The sequence below is a fragment of the Scyliorhinus canicula genome, chromosome 11 (genome assembly GCF_902713615.1).
Source record: "Scyliorhinus canicula chromosome 11, sScyCan1.1, whole genome shotgun sequence".
Classification (NCBI taxonomy): domain Eukaryota; kingdom Metazoa; phylum Chordata; class Chondrichthyes; order Carcharhiniformes; family Scyliorhinidae; genus Scyliorhinus; species Scyliorhinus canicula.
The window spans coordinates 153,067,095-153,081,952 of record NC_052156.1 but is presented as its reverse complement, the minus strand read 5'-3'; the positions used below and the strand labels follow the sequence as shown (position 1 = coordinate 153,081,952).

The window sequence follows — 14,858 nt, the reverse complement described above, 5'->3', positions numbered from 1 at the left end:
GTCCAATCAGGAGAATTACTCGCTGGTAATGATCACCCCAAATCTTTCCTTCATTTAAATGAATGGATGGAAAAATCAGGCATGCGATCTTCACCACAGGGATATGCTAATGTAATTGATACATTATAACATGATATAACATTGCAGCCGTACAAACCAATGCTTCTTCCCAGGGTGAAAGTACTGTGTGTGGCCATACTTTCAAAGTTTCTTGCAGTGGAGTGTGGGGAAAGCTTAGCCCATTCCCTTCAGTTGCTGTCAGCAGCATTGAGGATCTGGTTCTAATTCCATCAACCTCCCCAAGCGCTGTCACAGGCTGAGTTTAGGGGTGCAGAACCGTAATCCGATGGACTCAGCTGCCTCCCCCACAACAGGTCTATTTCTGGAATTATTTTCTTCCACTTGTGCAACATTTCCCATAATTTTGCTGCTATCTCTACCCTTCTGCTGCCTTCGTCACATCAAAATTTAACATAGTGAGGCAGCACGGTAGCATAGTGGTTAGCATCAATGCTTCACAGCTCCAGGGACCCAGGTTCGGTTCCCGGCTGGGTCACCGTGTGTGCGTGGGTTTCCTCCGGGTGCTCCGTTTTCCTCCCACAGTCCAAAGATGTGCGGGTTAGGTGGATTGGCCAGGCTAAATTGCCCATAGTGTTCTAAAAAGTAAGGTTAAGGGGGAGTTGTTGGGTTACGGGTATAGGGTGGATATGTGAGTTTGAGTAGGGTGATCATTGCTCGGCACAACATCGAGGGCCGAAGGGCCTGTTCTGTGCTGTACTGTTCTAAATCTAAATCTCTAACATCCTGCTAGCTGGATTCCCCCAATACCCTTCACAAGATTCAACTCAGCCAAAAGGTTGCAACCATGTCCTCACCTGCACTATGGGCTGGATTTTATGGGGCTGGGGTGGCAGGGAGAGCATACTGCTCCCCCCCCCCCCACCCCCCCCCCCCCCCCCCCCCCCCCCCCCCCCCCCCCCCCCCCCCCCCGCCTTAGAAAAGTTGGGCGTGAGCCAACCGGCTTGAAAAAAGGGTTAAGTCTGCCGGCGGCGATAATACACTGGAGGTAGACTTAACAAGATGAGAGCACAGGACGTCCCGCCCGTGGGAACTCCAAAATGACCTTCTGCACAAGAGGAGCAGGGTATAAATGCAAATTGCTGTTGTAAGTCTGTAAGATATGACCTTATTTCACCAAACCAAAGTAACCTTTATTAAATTTCTCGGGATGCTGTTATATGATGTCATTTCTACACAATAGTACCTTTCCTCACTTCAGGATGACCCAAAGCACCTCACAGTAATGTATTTTCAAAATGCAGTTCCTGTTGTAGAGACCATGGTCACTAATATACCCACAAATAGCAAATGCGAGGAGGTGGTGGCACAGTGGTATTTTCACTGAACTAGTAATCCAGAGACCCAGGATTATGTTCTATTCGAAGCCAGCACAGCACTGGAGCGACCCACGCCGCTCCAGCTGCCGATGCCAGCGTCAAATGGGCGGCGCAGGTCTGTGCATGCGCACTGCGAGTGGCTCCCTTTCCTCACCAGCCCCGACGCAACATGGCGTAGGGCTACTGGGGCCGGCACGGAGCAAAAGAGCCCCCAGCCCGGGCCAGACCCCCCCCCCCCCCCCCCCAAACCAGGCCACCCCCAATGCATGCACACCGAGGTCACGCCGGGTAAGACCACATGTGGACGGTGCTGGCGGGACTCGGATTTTCTGTGCGGCCGCTCGGCCCATCCTGGGCGGAGAATCGCCGGGGGGGGGCGCGTAGAACGGCCCCTGACCACCGCCACGCCGACTGCACCAGTGCTAATCTCCGCTCTCTGGAGAATCGGTGGAGCAGCATCGGGGCAGCGTCGAGTGAGTCACGCCCGATTCTCCGGCCCGGCGTGGGTGGAGAGAATCCCTCCCATATGCTTTAAATTCAGTTCTACATTTACTGCCCCCCCAAGATTTTAGTTGCAAAATCATGAAGCTTGATTCTTTTATCCTAGGGTCCAACCCAAAAGATATGCCGCAGCCCTACGGAATTAACTTGAATTCTCCTTTATGATGTGCAGGTTAGGTGGATTGGTGATGTTAAATTGCCCCATAGTGTCCAAAGATGTGCAGGTTAGATGGGGTTATAGGGTTACGGGAATAGGGTGGGGGAGTGAAAAGGTAGGATGCTTTTTCAGAGGGTTGGTGCAGACTCAATGGCCAAATGGCCTCCTTCTGTACTGCAGGAATTCTATGGTTCTATGGTTATTTTATGGTTTATATTACATATATTCCTAAAGATACAAATGACATTGGGATCCTTCAATTAGCTTTTGGCTTGCGGGTTCTCCAATTTTCTTTAAAGACCTAACGACGGTCTTCAGCACCTTGTCTTGGCATTGGACATACATTACATTGCTTTTTCCCAGTCTGCTTACACAGCTTCTATACAGCTCTTGCCAAGCTAACTACTCATAGAATCCATAGAATCCCTACAGTGCAGAAAGAGGCCATTCGGCCCATCAGGTCTGTGCTGACTCTCCGAGAGAGCACTCTACCTAGGCCCACTCCCCTGCCCTACCCCTGTAACCCCATGCATATACCATGGCCAATCCACCTAACCTGTCCACCTTGGGACACTAAGGGTCAATTTAGCATGACCAATTCACCTTACCTGCACAGCTTTGGACTGTGGGAGGGACCGGAGCACCCGCAGGAAACCCTCGCAGACACTGGGAGAATGTGCAGACTCCACACAGTCACCTAAGACTGCAATGGAACCTAGGTCCCTGGGGCTGTGAGGCAGCAGTGCTAACCGCAATGCCAATGTGCCACCCAAGCTGATTGTTTGTTGACACAAGCCTCAGAAATGTCTTCCATTAGCTGAAAGCTGGAGCAAATCTCACGAATGTTTCATAGATTAAACATTAAAATAAATTATGTTCATCTTCTATCCTTCGCCACCTCCTCAATTATTGGGTTCAGTTTGAACTCACCTTGAGCATGAACAACTTAAACATTCTTTTGTTGCCAAGGAACTCTGAGTACATTTGAATAACAGTAGTTAAACCCCATTGGATGCATTTCTTACTTCATTCAGGAAAGTCAAGCTGATTATTGACTTAAATTCATTATTTTATGTTAATTAAGCAATATTTGAATTTTTATCTATTGTCTGATGTCCCATCACAAAGATAGTCAAAAATATATCCTTTATTTGCAGGGAGAACCTGGAACAGCAGGAAACCAGGTATGAATTATCTTTACCAAATCGATTTTGAATCTCTGCCTCAAGGTATGAATGTTAATTCATCACATTAATATGAATAATTATGGATATTGTACCAGCTTGTTTGGAGTAAATACATTATATAAACAATCAATAAAGCGATCAAAAACCTCTGTTGATCACAAGGTTAATCAATCTTTCTCTGATTCATTCTTTGTGTCATGAATCTGTAATAACCATTTAATTTTATTTCAGGGTGGCAAAGGGGAAACTGGTGAAAAAGGTCAAAAGGTAAGATTAGAATTTACATGAATAGTTTTTAGTTTAATCTATACTTTTCTTGTTTTTTTTGTGCTGATCAAAAGTGGGGATTGTAACTGATGGAACATGAACCAGGCTCCTATATTTAATAGAATTTCTATCCAATACCGTTGGCTTAGCATCAATTACAGCCAGGTCAAGCCCACCATTAACAAATGCAGAAAGTACCATCTACTGGTCGCTGCAATGGGTTTGGTTTTCCTGTCTATTAAGTCTTCCGCTGGAAAGGAAGTGGATTTTGGGGGGGGGGGGGAGGTAGCTCGCCAGCAGGAAATGACTCCTTAGTGCGGTCTCAGCAGAGAGAAATTCTCCGAGGCGATAAAAAAGGCAAAATGCCATTGAATAGCATTGCAACCGGCAAGAAATACCCCAAAATAAAGATGCCCAGAACCGAAAACACATTTCTTTTCTGGTTAAATCACATCCTATGTCTACAATGAATTGGAAAAAAATGATTCACATCATAATTATCGGGTGCACATTATAATGGCTCCATTTTGTTTCCAGGGAGAGCCTGGCATTGGTTTCAGAGGCCCAATTGGTCAATCTGGATCTCCTGGGCCTAAGGTATGTAGGTTGCTTCATCACAGCATGTGTTTGATTTGTGCATGACCCGTCAAAAACATAACATACCATCTTGTTATATCGCAAGTTTCTCCTTGAGTTTAAAGATCAGTAGTTCAAAGGATACCACTTTCAGATCATGTATATCACACATAATTCCCACCAAGGAATTCTGCCCACCAACAACAGTTTCTGAAGGGATTTATTCTAAATGGCATCAGATGGAAAGGTTAGCTCCATAGAATCCCTACAGTACAGAAAGGGGCCATTTGGACCCTCGAGCTTGCACAGAACCCCTAAAAGTGCACTCTACCTAGGCCCACTCCCCCACCTTATCACTGTAACCCTGTGCATTGATCATAGCTGATCCACCTAACCTGCACATCTTTGGACAGTGGGAGGAAACCGGAGCACCTGGAGGAAACCCACGCAGACATGGGGAGAACGTGCAAACGCCACACAGACAGTCATCCAAGGCTGGAATTGAATTCCCTGGTGCTGTGAGGTAGCAGTGCTAACCATTGTGCCAAACGTGCTGCATTATTATTGGAGATAATAGGAGGTTAACTGCTTAAAACCTGATTCATGAGGCCACTACAAATTTCCAAACACTCAACAAATTGCATATAATAAATTAGCAGCCATTCATTTCATTGCCATTGTGGGACTTTGCCAACACAGAATGACTTCAATGTTTGATTGTCAGTCGCTGCATTACACAGGAAAACAGGGTTTGCTTCTATTGTGCTTAGAGAAGGTTACAGCATGCAAGCTAAACATGCTGGGAGAAATAGAAGTTGTTGCTGAGCAAACAAGGGCTCCTTTTTAGAACAAGAAGGCTTTTTGAATGTAATTTTTAGTTGAATTCACAGCAGTGGGTTTTAGAAGGCAAGTGAAGGAACATCTCTCGGCTTTGCTAGAAGAAAGGTCCTACAATAGAGTAATGGTTAGGAAAACAAGTGCAAGAAGCTTAACGAACAGTCAGTTAAGGAAACTAGAAAAATGAACAGAAGTTTCCACAAAGTCTGAAGTTAAAGGAACAAAGAAGAATTGTAACTAGAACAGAGTACTGTTCAGTAAAGCTCCAGATAAAACCAAAAGAAAGTTGTCTCATGAGAGTCCAAAAACATATCTGCCATTGTTCTAAGGTTTACGAGAATTTACCATAGTCTGTGAGACATTAATTGAAATAGTTGTGAAAATCGGTTGCTGGATCTCAGAGTTGGTGTGAAATAATTTAAGACAAAGGAAACCTGAAAGGAGAGGTGAAAAACCTGGTGGAAACCTGGGTTCCTTGTTAGAAAATGGAGTGGATACTTGGTTTGAAAGGATAGTTGGAAATCCTGGAGCGGATTCTTAATGCAAACAACTGATGGAAAGCATTATTTGAAAGAAGATTTTAAAGCCTATCCTTTTGGGAGTAGAGTTTGGGAACCCTCATTTGACAATTATCTGGAGGGATTGTGAGAGAAATTCATAGAAGATCAGTTGGGTAGCATCGGTCATTTGGTTCGGCGTGGGATGTTATTATTGAAAACTGTACATAGTTATGGGACTAAGGGGGAAGTAATGGAGTATTGTATTTTAATCACGTTTTTCATGTTTAATTTTTTTCTTGTTGTTAAAAACTGATTGGCCATCCTGCGACGTTTCTAAAACAATAATTTTGTTTTACAGCTTCACAGCTCCAGGGTCCCAGGTTCGATTCCCGGCTGGGTCACTGTCTGTGTGGAGTCTGCACGTCCTCCCCGTGTGTGCGTGGGTTTCCTCCGGGTGCTCCGGTTTCCTCCCACAGTCCAAAGATGTGCGGGTTAGGTGGATTGGCCATGCTAAATTGCCCGTAGTGTAAGGTTAATGGGGGGATTGTTGGGTTACGGGTATACGGGTTACGTGGGTTAAGTAGGGTGAGCATTGCTCGGCACAACATCGAGGGCCGAAGGGCCTGTTCTGTGCTGTACTGTTCTATGTTCTATGTTCTAATAATAGTTATGAGACGGGCTTCTCCATCCCGCCGCACCCATTTTCTGGTTAGCGCCCCCCCCCCCCCCGCAGCAGGATTCTCCATCCCGCCACACCCATTTTCTGGTTGGTGCGCCCGCCCGGCAGCGGGATTCTCCGTCCTGCCTGCCAGCCAATGGAGTTTCCTATTTTGGGCATATCCATGCCGTTGGGAAATCCGCGGGCATAAGCGCGCTGCTGGCGAAACAGAGGATCCAGCCCAAGGAAAATCCAGCCAGGGTTCCATTCTGGAATCTTCCCATCTCGTAGCAGTAACACCAATTGGGAATGTGGCACAACACGCTGCTCACTGAGTGAATCTCTTTGAGTCATTTTGAGAAAGTAATCATCGAGGCCTATGTTCCAAAGTAAACACTCATACACTTAACAGAATATAATTAAAGTCAGTGCCGAAGCATTAGATCTATGTGTTTTATTGTAAATTTATCATGAACCTTAATATGAGACAATAGCTAAAGCCAACAGGGCTGTACGGTGTATTCACTACCAAGCATAGCTTCTTACTATCTGTTCTTGTACAATTCTGAGCCAAATTGAATTAAAACCAAAATCCAAAGCAGGTCAAATTTGAACAAAAAACCTTAAATATTACACCAGTACTAACTGTGTTTATTTTTAATTAGGGTGAACCAGGCATAAAAGGTCCTCCAGGGGCTCAGGGTATTCAAGGCATCCCAGGTAATACAGGTATCCCAGGATCCCAGGGCATGAGAGGTCCGCCAGGAGTGCCAGGATTTTCAGGAGTAAAGGTAATTATTGAAAGAAATTCTGAACTTTTTTGTTTGAACCTCTCTTTCATAATCTCCACTCTTTCTCACTGTTTATGTGTTAGATGTTTGGGTAATGATGGATACCTGGAAGTGATTGCAAATCCATAGAATTACAAATGATAAGAATAAAGTGTCAGTCAATTATAATCACACCACTTTCAAATGTTCAGCAACTGGTAAATGTATCAAGCCAATCAAATATTATTTCTATTGATGGAATAATCCCACCAACCAGAGTTCTCAATGTATCACTCAATCAACCTCTCTCTTCAGAGACCCATTCAGCATCCAGTTTATTTATGTACTTGAGTCCAATGAACAGGGCATATCCGGGTGGCTTTTTGTGGGATGAGGTTTTGCAACTTTTGGACCTGGGAGTGGAATTTAACAAAGCCCTGTTTATGCCATCAAAGTCGCAAACATGATTTTGCAAGGAACCATTTTGCAAGAAGAGTGAAATCTGGGCCCAGAATGGGCTGACATTAATCTATTGAGTTCTATCGTAGCATCTGCTCACCTCAACAATTCAACTGTTGTTGGGGGCAATAGCTTGCAAGGATCAAGTGACGTGAAAGCTGAGTGTGCTCGTGGGAAGAGTCTCCTCCTACGGGTGGCATTGGTGGACAGAAGTCCTTGCAGAGTGTAAACTACTATTACCCCAGGATTTCTGTCACTCTTCACTGAGGTTACAGTGGGAGATGGATACCTCCCAAAAGAATTGCCTCTACTTTGAACTGCTCACTTTACTGACAACTTATTCCACAATCTATACTTCTTGTGTGAAAAAGGGCACAGTGCTCCCAGAAAGTGTCATCTCCTGTGGGAAAAGCGGTGCGATTCCGGCCAGACAGACTGTGGCGATCCAAGTTGCAATCCATCCCCACTTAGTCATTTTTTTGGAGGGGTGCGGTTTGCAGCAGCATTGAGAGGTGCAGGGCCTAAAGATCCAGCTCCTCAGAGAAGACACCCCGATCTCAAAGTAAAGTGACAGGCTCCACCCCGCCCCACGGACATCGGGACCCTCTCCTCCATCAATGATCACTGGCATCAACCCTGCCAAGGGTTGCTGGCATTAATCCCCCCTGCAAGGATTGCTGTCATCAGCACACTCCCTCCCAGCAAGGATCACTGGCATCCGAGCATTGGGCCCTTCTAATGGGTCTAACTATAAGCCCTGCCCACTTCAGGTCCTGTCCTTTGCAGTGCCAGGTTGGCAGTACCCTGCCATGTCACCGTCTGCCCAGGGGCTGCAATGACCTCCAAGCCCCCCGACGTGATCATTATGTGTGATCTTCCTTTGTGGAGAGCAGTAGTGAGTCCCTCTGGTGCCACGTTATGCTGGCAGGTACGCAAATTGTGCAGCCCCGGAAGATTTGCCGTTAAGTTGGCTTTGAATATTTAAATTCACTGGGAATTTAAATTCGCTATCCTTACCTGGTCTGGTCTACATGTGACTCCAGATCCACAACAACTTGGTTGACTCTTAACTGCTTTCTGAAATGGTTCAGCGGAAAGGGTTAGGCAACAAATGCTCGCCTAGCCTGCAACGCCCACATCCCATGAATGAGTAAAATAAATTATGGACATTTTTTGGGCATGCAGGAAGGATCTGATAGGGAGGGTCCTTCTCACCACGAGCTACGTTAAGTCTTTAGTGTGGCCACATTGCTGTGGAATCCATTCAATTGGACTGCGACACACCATGCAAAGGTTTATGCAGAAAAACATCTTTTCATGTGAGAAAAGATGATGGGTGGGCTGGGGGCTTAGGGAGCATCCTGTTGGATGATTCCCTGAGCAGACTGTTGAAGTCATTTGCAGAATACATCAGGACCTCAAAGTCTCTTCATTTCAAAAGTAAAACAGTCCAACTGTTCCTCTTCCTTCCTCTGTTACTAATAATCTTTCTTGTTATCCTTCACGTCTGTGCCTTTCAAAGCAACAGTACCTTATCTGTGACTTGGTAAGCAGAACTGGAAAGTGTTACAAATATATGACAAACACTTTCAATTGAATGCTTTGCCCCTTTAATTTCTTTGTACAAAACATTAGGTTATACTGACAGTTCTTCATCAACTGTTCAATCACCTGGAGTATTTACTGAGAATACTCACTTCACTGAATAACTAGCAGATCACACACTGTGAAACATTTTCATTTTTGTCCCTGGATTATAATTAAAAGTCATTCACAAGCAGCATGTTTCTGGAAATTAACTGTGAAAATTTTAATGATTGTTCAAGTATCCAGTACAGGTGCAATGATTAGGTTAGGGAAGGTTTTCTGCTCAGAGTTGAAGCAGTCACAATGCTCTTAATCACACTATCTTGATGTAATTGTCAGGGCGGCTCAAGGTAATACTTGCACGGTGATACCTCATCAACCAGTACGTTTGAGAAATAAGAAACATTTAACCTATTGACTGTTTAATGCACACACATCAATGGTGAACCTGGAAGATTTTTCATCTCATTCTTGAGTCATCAGTCACTTCCTGTTATCTACAAGAACTGTTAATTTAAAGAAAGTGACTTGCATCCAAATGTCTCAGGCAGAGAAATAAATATTTCTTCAGAGAATTGTCACAGAACAGAAGGATGCTATTCGGCCCCTCATGTCCCCCACTGGTGGGCAGCACGGTGGCACAGTGGTTAGCATTGCTGCCTACGGCGCTGAGGACCCGGGTTCGAATCCCGGCCCTGGGTCACTGTCCGTGTGGAGTTTGCACATTCTCCCGTGTCTGTGTGGGTTTCACCCCCACAACCCAAAGATGTGCAGGATAGGCGGATTGGCCACGCTAAATTGCCCCTTAATTGGAAAAAAAATAATAATTGCATACTCCAAATTTATAAAAATAAAAGAAATATATATGCCCCCCACTGGCTCGCCGAATGGGCAGTTTGCCTAATGTAATTAGTGTACCCCACTAGTCACTGCCTGCCATTTAGAAAAAGACTTGTTGAAAAAGTTTATGACAGAGTTCAACTTTGAAACTATTCAACTATTGCATGAACGTCGTTTTGGGAAAGATTCTTCCCACAGATCTAGGATTGAATCATTAGCATTCATGTGTGAAAGTTTAAATTGTTATATTTTTTTTAAAATTCAAATGTCTAATATTTGCATGTCATTCATTCTACCATGTGGATTGGAACTAGTCCGTTATTCTCAGTTCCCCAAACAGTCTCAGTTGCTGCTCTTAAAGTTATACTTTTTCATTAAGAAGTCTGAATTAGAACACAAGAATCTTTGAGAGTGGGAAAATGCCTCTTATCTTAACAAGTCTGTCCTTTCTTCATAGATCAGTTCTAACTGCCAGTATTCTGGCCTTTCCATAATATTGCTCAATTCCTTCCATAAGTGAAATTCATTAGGTGCCTCTTGAACATATTTATACTGTCCATTTCAATGGCCTTCTGCTAACCTGGAGAAGGCAGCGGTGCATGTTAAGTAATGGGTTAAGAGACATTGCAATTAGTTGTCTCATTTATGTTAAGTGTTCAATGATTGTCTCATTTATGTTAAGTGTTCAATGATTGACACTGATATGTAAAGGGGCTTCAGGTGGACTCTGGAGCTTGTGATGATCTGTAGAGTTCTGTGCAGAGTGAGTTTGAACCATTAAAGGTGTGTTGGTGAAAAAGGAGTTGAACTCTTGTCTCTTCATACCACAGCATCTAGTACATGCTAACAGCGCAGTGGTGTTGACACTGGACTAGTAATCCAGAGATTCAGAGTAATACTCTGATGACAAAGATTTAAATACCGCCTTGGCAGATGACGAAATTGGAATTCAGTAAGAATCTGGAATTAAAAATCTAATGATGACCATGAAACCATTGTTGATTGTTGTAAAAACGCATTTGATTGGCTAATGTCCTTTAGGGAAGGAAATCTGCCATCCTACCTGGTCTGGCCTACATGTGACTCCAGGTCTACAGCAATGCGGTTGACCCTTAACTACCCCATCAAGGTCAATTAGGAATGGGCAATAAATGGTGGCCCAGACAGCGACACCCACATCCTATCTCATGGATGAATTTTTAAAAACTTATTCAACAAAGAATATAATTCCTAAAAGTTTTTCCTGATTTCCTTTCACTCCAATAATTCACTGGGACTGAATGTTTTGGACAAGAAGTGAATTGGGGATATTTTCTGACTCCCTACAGTGTGCACTTAGCAGTAGTTATATTCTATCCCTTATTTTCATGTAGATGTTGATTCACTCTGGGCTATGCCCCAGAAAAAAATAACAATAATTGGATACATTAGCCAAGGGCCCAGAACTAAATTAACAGATGCTTTGGGCTGGATTCTCCGCCGGCGGGATGCTCCGATTGCCGGCAGCCCGGGGGTTTCCCGACGGCGTGGGGCAGCCCCACAATGGAAAACCCTATTGACCAGCCGGCGTAATGGAGCATCCCACCGGCGGGTTAAAGCAGAAATGTGGCGGGGCGGAGAATCCAGCCCTATATGAAGGAGTGGCAGTGCTAATCCTGATCTAGTCCTAACACATCTTTGGACTGTGGGAAGAAACCGGAGCATCCGAAGGAAACCCACATAGACAATAGAAGAATGTGCAGACTCCACACAGACAGTCACCCGAGGTTGGAATCGAACCCGGGCCCCTGGCGCGGTGAGACAGCAGTGCTAACCACTGTGCCACCCATGATGGAATTCATTCATTATTGATATTCATTTATTGTGATGTATAAACAGTATTAGTAATGGGCCAATGATACAAATTAATAGTGCTTTTTTTGAACAGGGTGCCCGAGGTAGGAGAGGCAAAAATAGTTCGCCTGGACAACCTGGAATTATGGGGTCACCTGGCAGGAAGGTATGTGTTTAATCAGCAGCATGAATGCTGCCAGACTAAAGGTCAGGAATATCGACATTAGGAAGGGAAACACTGCTTTCCACTTTGACCTCCCATGCATCAGGCATTTCCACATCAGACATAGGTTGGAATTTAGAGCATCTCCAAGAGTGAACTGGCAGGCAGGTGGCAGTAAGGTTAGATACATGGCAGTGGCACTGTGTACGTCACTTACTTGTGTCCACTGGTGTTGTACCAGCAGTAGTGGAGGCATGAACGGCCCACCCAACCTTGGGTCAATTGAGGCTCCTTAAGTAGCCAGTTACTGACCACTTAAGGGCCTCTGACTGCTGCCACTGGTATTTTGCCAGCAGCGAGGGCTGCCCACACTATGTGGCGAGGCTGCTGGGTGAGACCAACGATCTTTGTATGGGTTGAGGATATTCTCTGTTCATCTGGAACCCTTCCTGGCTTCCTGAACCCAGTCCTCCACCCCCCCCCCCCTCCCCCTCCCCCTCCCCCTCCCCTTGCTAGGGTCTGCAAGACTGGCCCTGGCAGAAAACCCCAATTTACCTTGTAACCCAGCTCCTTTGACGATCATCATTGGAATTCACCTGTAGTCCCAGCATTGCACCCACTGACACTGCTGGGGCTCAAGCATTGGTGGTTACCTGATTGGCCGGCAGCTCCCAGATTGGGGTGAAATTCTTGCCCTAAGTCAATTAGCAGGCTGACAGCCAAGTGCTGGTGGGCTAACTCCTGACAGGAGGTGTGGGACCCCTGCCTCCACTTAAAGTTCGGTCACAAGATACATTGTTCAACAGTGTGCTTCAAACCTCATGGAACAACATGCTTACTGGGCCAATAGGAATGTTTCTACTTCCCACACTGGCTGTTGTTAAGGCCTTTGAGTGTCAACTAATAAGGAAGATGATAAAAGCTGGAATTTCTCTGGTCTATTATGCTCCCCTATTCACTGAGCTTTCAGGGATCTTCTCAATAGCTTCTGTGTCTTGCTGTAACCTCTTTTTTCTTGTTTTGGTTTCTGACATAAGATTGTGGAGGTGCCCTTGAAGGCAAGCTGCACTTTTGTATTTATCATTCCTGGGCTGAACCATGGGGGTGGTCATTGCCATAAGGGGCCCCTCAATGGATCATAGAGTGACCATAAAGGAGGGCCACACCCTTCCCAACCCCAGCCCACCACCTCCGTCCCTAAAGAACCCAATGGGATACTGCCAGTGTTTACTTGGTCATCTCCCCACACAGGTAGCAGGCAGAGGCCCCTCCCTGACACCGGTAAAATGCCAGAGTGGGCAGGAAATTAGCCTTTTAATTGGGTTAATTGGATACTCACCTCCGGTTAGCAGACAGCCATGCAACAAGGCTCCCTCCATTGAGAGTATACTGTTGTGATAGGAAGACATTGGACTCCCTTCCCAAGACCACCATTTCACAAGGCTTCCTGTTTCCCAACCCATCTCCAGAGGGATGGTAAAATCCGATCCATATACTCACCCCCCACACACACACACACATGGGCGACACTCACAAACACGCGTGCGCGCACATACACACACACACACATACATAGGCATACATACAAAAATGCATACATACTACACCCTTATCTCTGATTGGCCACATTGTAATGGGAGTTGCCCTATTGGATTATTCTAAGAGTCCCTGTAGTTATCACCCATAAATGCATATTTCCCTTTTATGGAGCTCATTAATTTTTATGGCTCTGTACCCTGCTCAAAATCTTGCTGGTTTCTTACTTTTCAAACTTTTATATGTGCTGAAATTAATGCAAATTGAATGAATTATGCACCAGTGCCTGCGTTTGTTTACATTGGGTTTGTCAAGTTTCATTAAGCTGAAAATGAATGATTCTACCCATTGATAATGCAGACTGCTTGAAGCAATTCAATTGTGAACAATTGGCATGTATCCAAACCTTTGTTTCATTAATTACCATTCTAGTTAAAACTGTGTTGATTAAAAGTGATAGACACCCAGCCACAAATATCTTCAACAAGCGCTGCTTAGAAATAATGCTACTAATTCTGTCCCTAAAAGCCTTTATTATCTATCCATCTCCTACATTGGCAGTCATTTTCTGGTTTTGCGATTCAATTTTCCCTCCCTCAGCGCAATCCCGTCCGTGTGTTCCCCGGTGGCGTGGAGTGGCTTCAATTGGAAATCCCATTGACAAGCGGCGGGAAGATAGAATCCCTGACAAAGAGTAATCGGAATCGAAACGTTAGCTCTTTTCTCTCCCTACAGATGCTGCCAGACTTGCTGAGATTTTCCAGCATTGTCCCTTTCGATAGAATCCCTCCGCCGAGTAACACGTGGCTGGGGGATTGGAGAATCCAGACCCTTATCTTTTTCTTCTGCATCCTCTCCATGTTCAAATCAAAATCTCATTGCACCTTTACCTGTTCTAATTTACCTTTTCCCAATATCTCAAGTCACATGAGTACCTTCTCATCCAGTCTGCTCTTTCTCCTGCAATCTCTCTCTCTCTCTCGCAGTCCCTTGAAATGAGGAAAGTACTTGCCACAGAGCCTGTGGAGTCTTTTAATGTGGGAAGGCTGTTAGAACACTGTTAATACATGGCTCTGGCTGACTAGGAAACACTCCTACTCCTACCTGCCTGCCATAGGTGTATCAAAAGGATATACAGGTTGTTAATTGACCTGTTTGGCCACCTTATGACTACACCTTCCGTGGTCATCAAGTCCTGGAGGTGGGACTTGAACCTAGACCTTCTGGTTCAGAGGTAGGGGTGATATCAAGTGCACCACAAACCCTCCTGCAGCTCCTGCAATCTACAGGAATCTTAAACCCAAATATAGTACTAGTTCCTCTTTGGATTTATCTCATCTGCCCAATTTTGAAGTGATGATCAACACTATTTTCATAAGGCCATAAAGAAGTTCACACCGAGTAGTTCAATGAAACTCGGTTTATTTACAATATCTATTATATACATCACCCCGTAGATCCCAACTGGGTCTTCCTTGCCAGTGCCTAACTGGCCAGCTTTATATACCATACAAATATACGTTGTTTAGTGGTCCTCCCTTTAATGGGGGAGCTCGTATTCTGCAAGATTCACGGGGAAGTTCATTGTTC

At 44.9% G+C, this 14,858-nt stretch overlaps 1 protein-coding gene across 1 annotated transcript in view; it reads left to right on the top strand.

The window, feature by feature from the left end:
- Nucleotides 1–14,858, top strand: part of LOC119973530 (collagen alpha-1(VII) chain-like) — a 528,770-nt gene that overhangs the window by 352,956 nt on the left and 160,956 nt on the right. Inside the window, 5 exon segments of the mRNA XM_038811804.1 lie at nucleotides 3,213–3,239; nucleotides 3,474–3,509; nucleotides 4,047–4,106; nucleotides 6,746–6,871; nucleotides 11,664–11,735. Coding sequence (XP_038667732.1) covers nucleotides 3,213–3,239; nucleotides 3,474–3,509; nucleotides 4,047–4,106; nucleotides 6,746–6,871; nucleotides 11,664–11,735 — 321 coding nt within the window.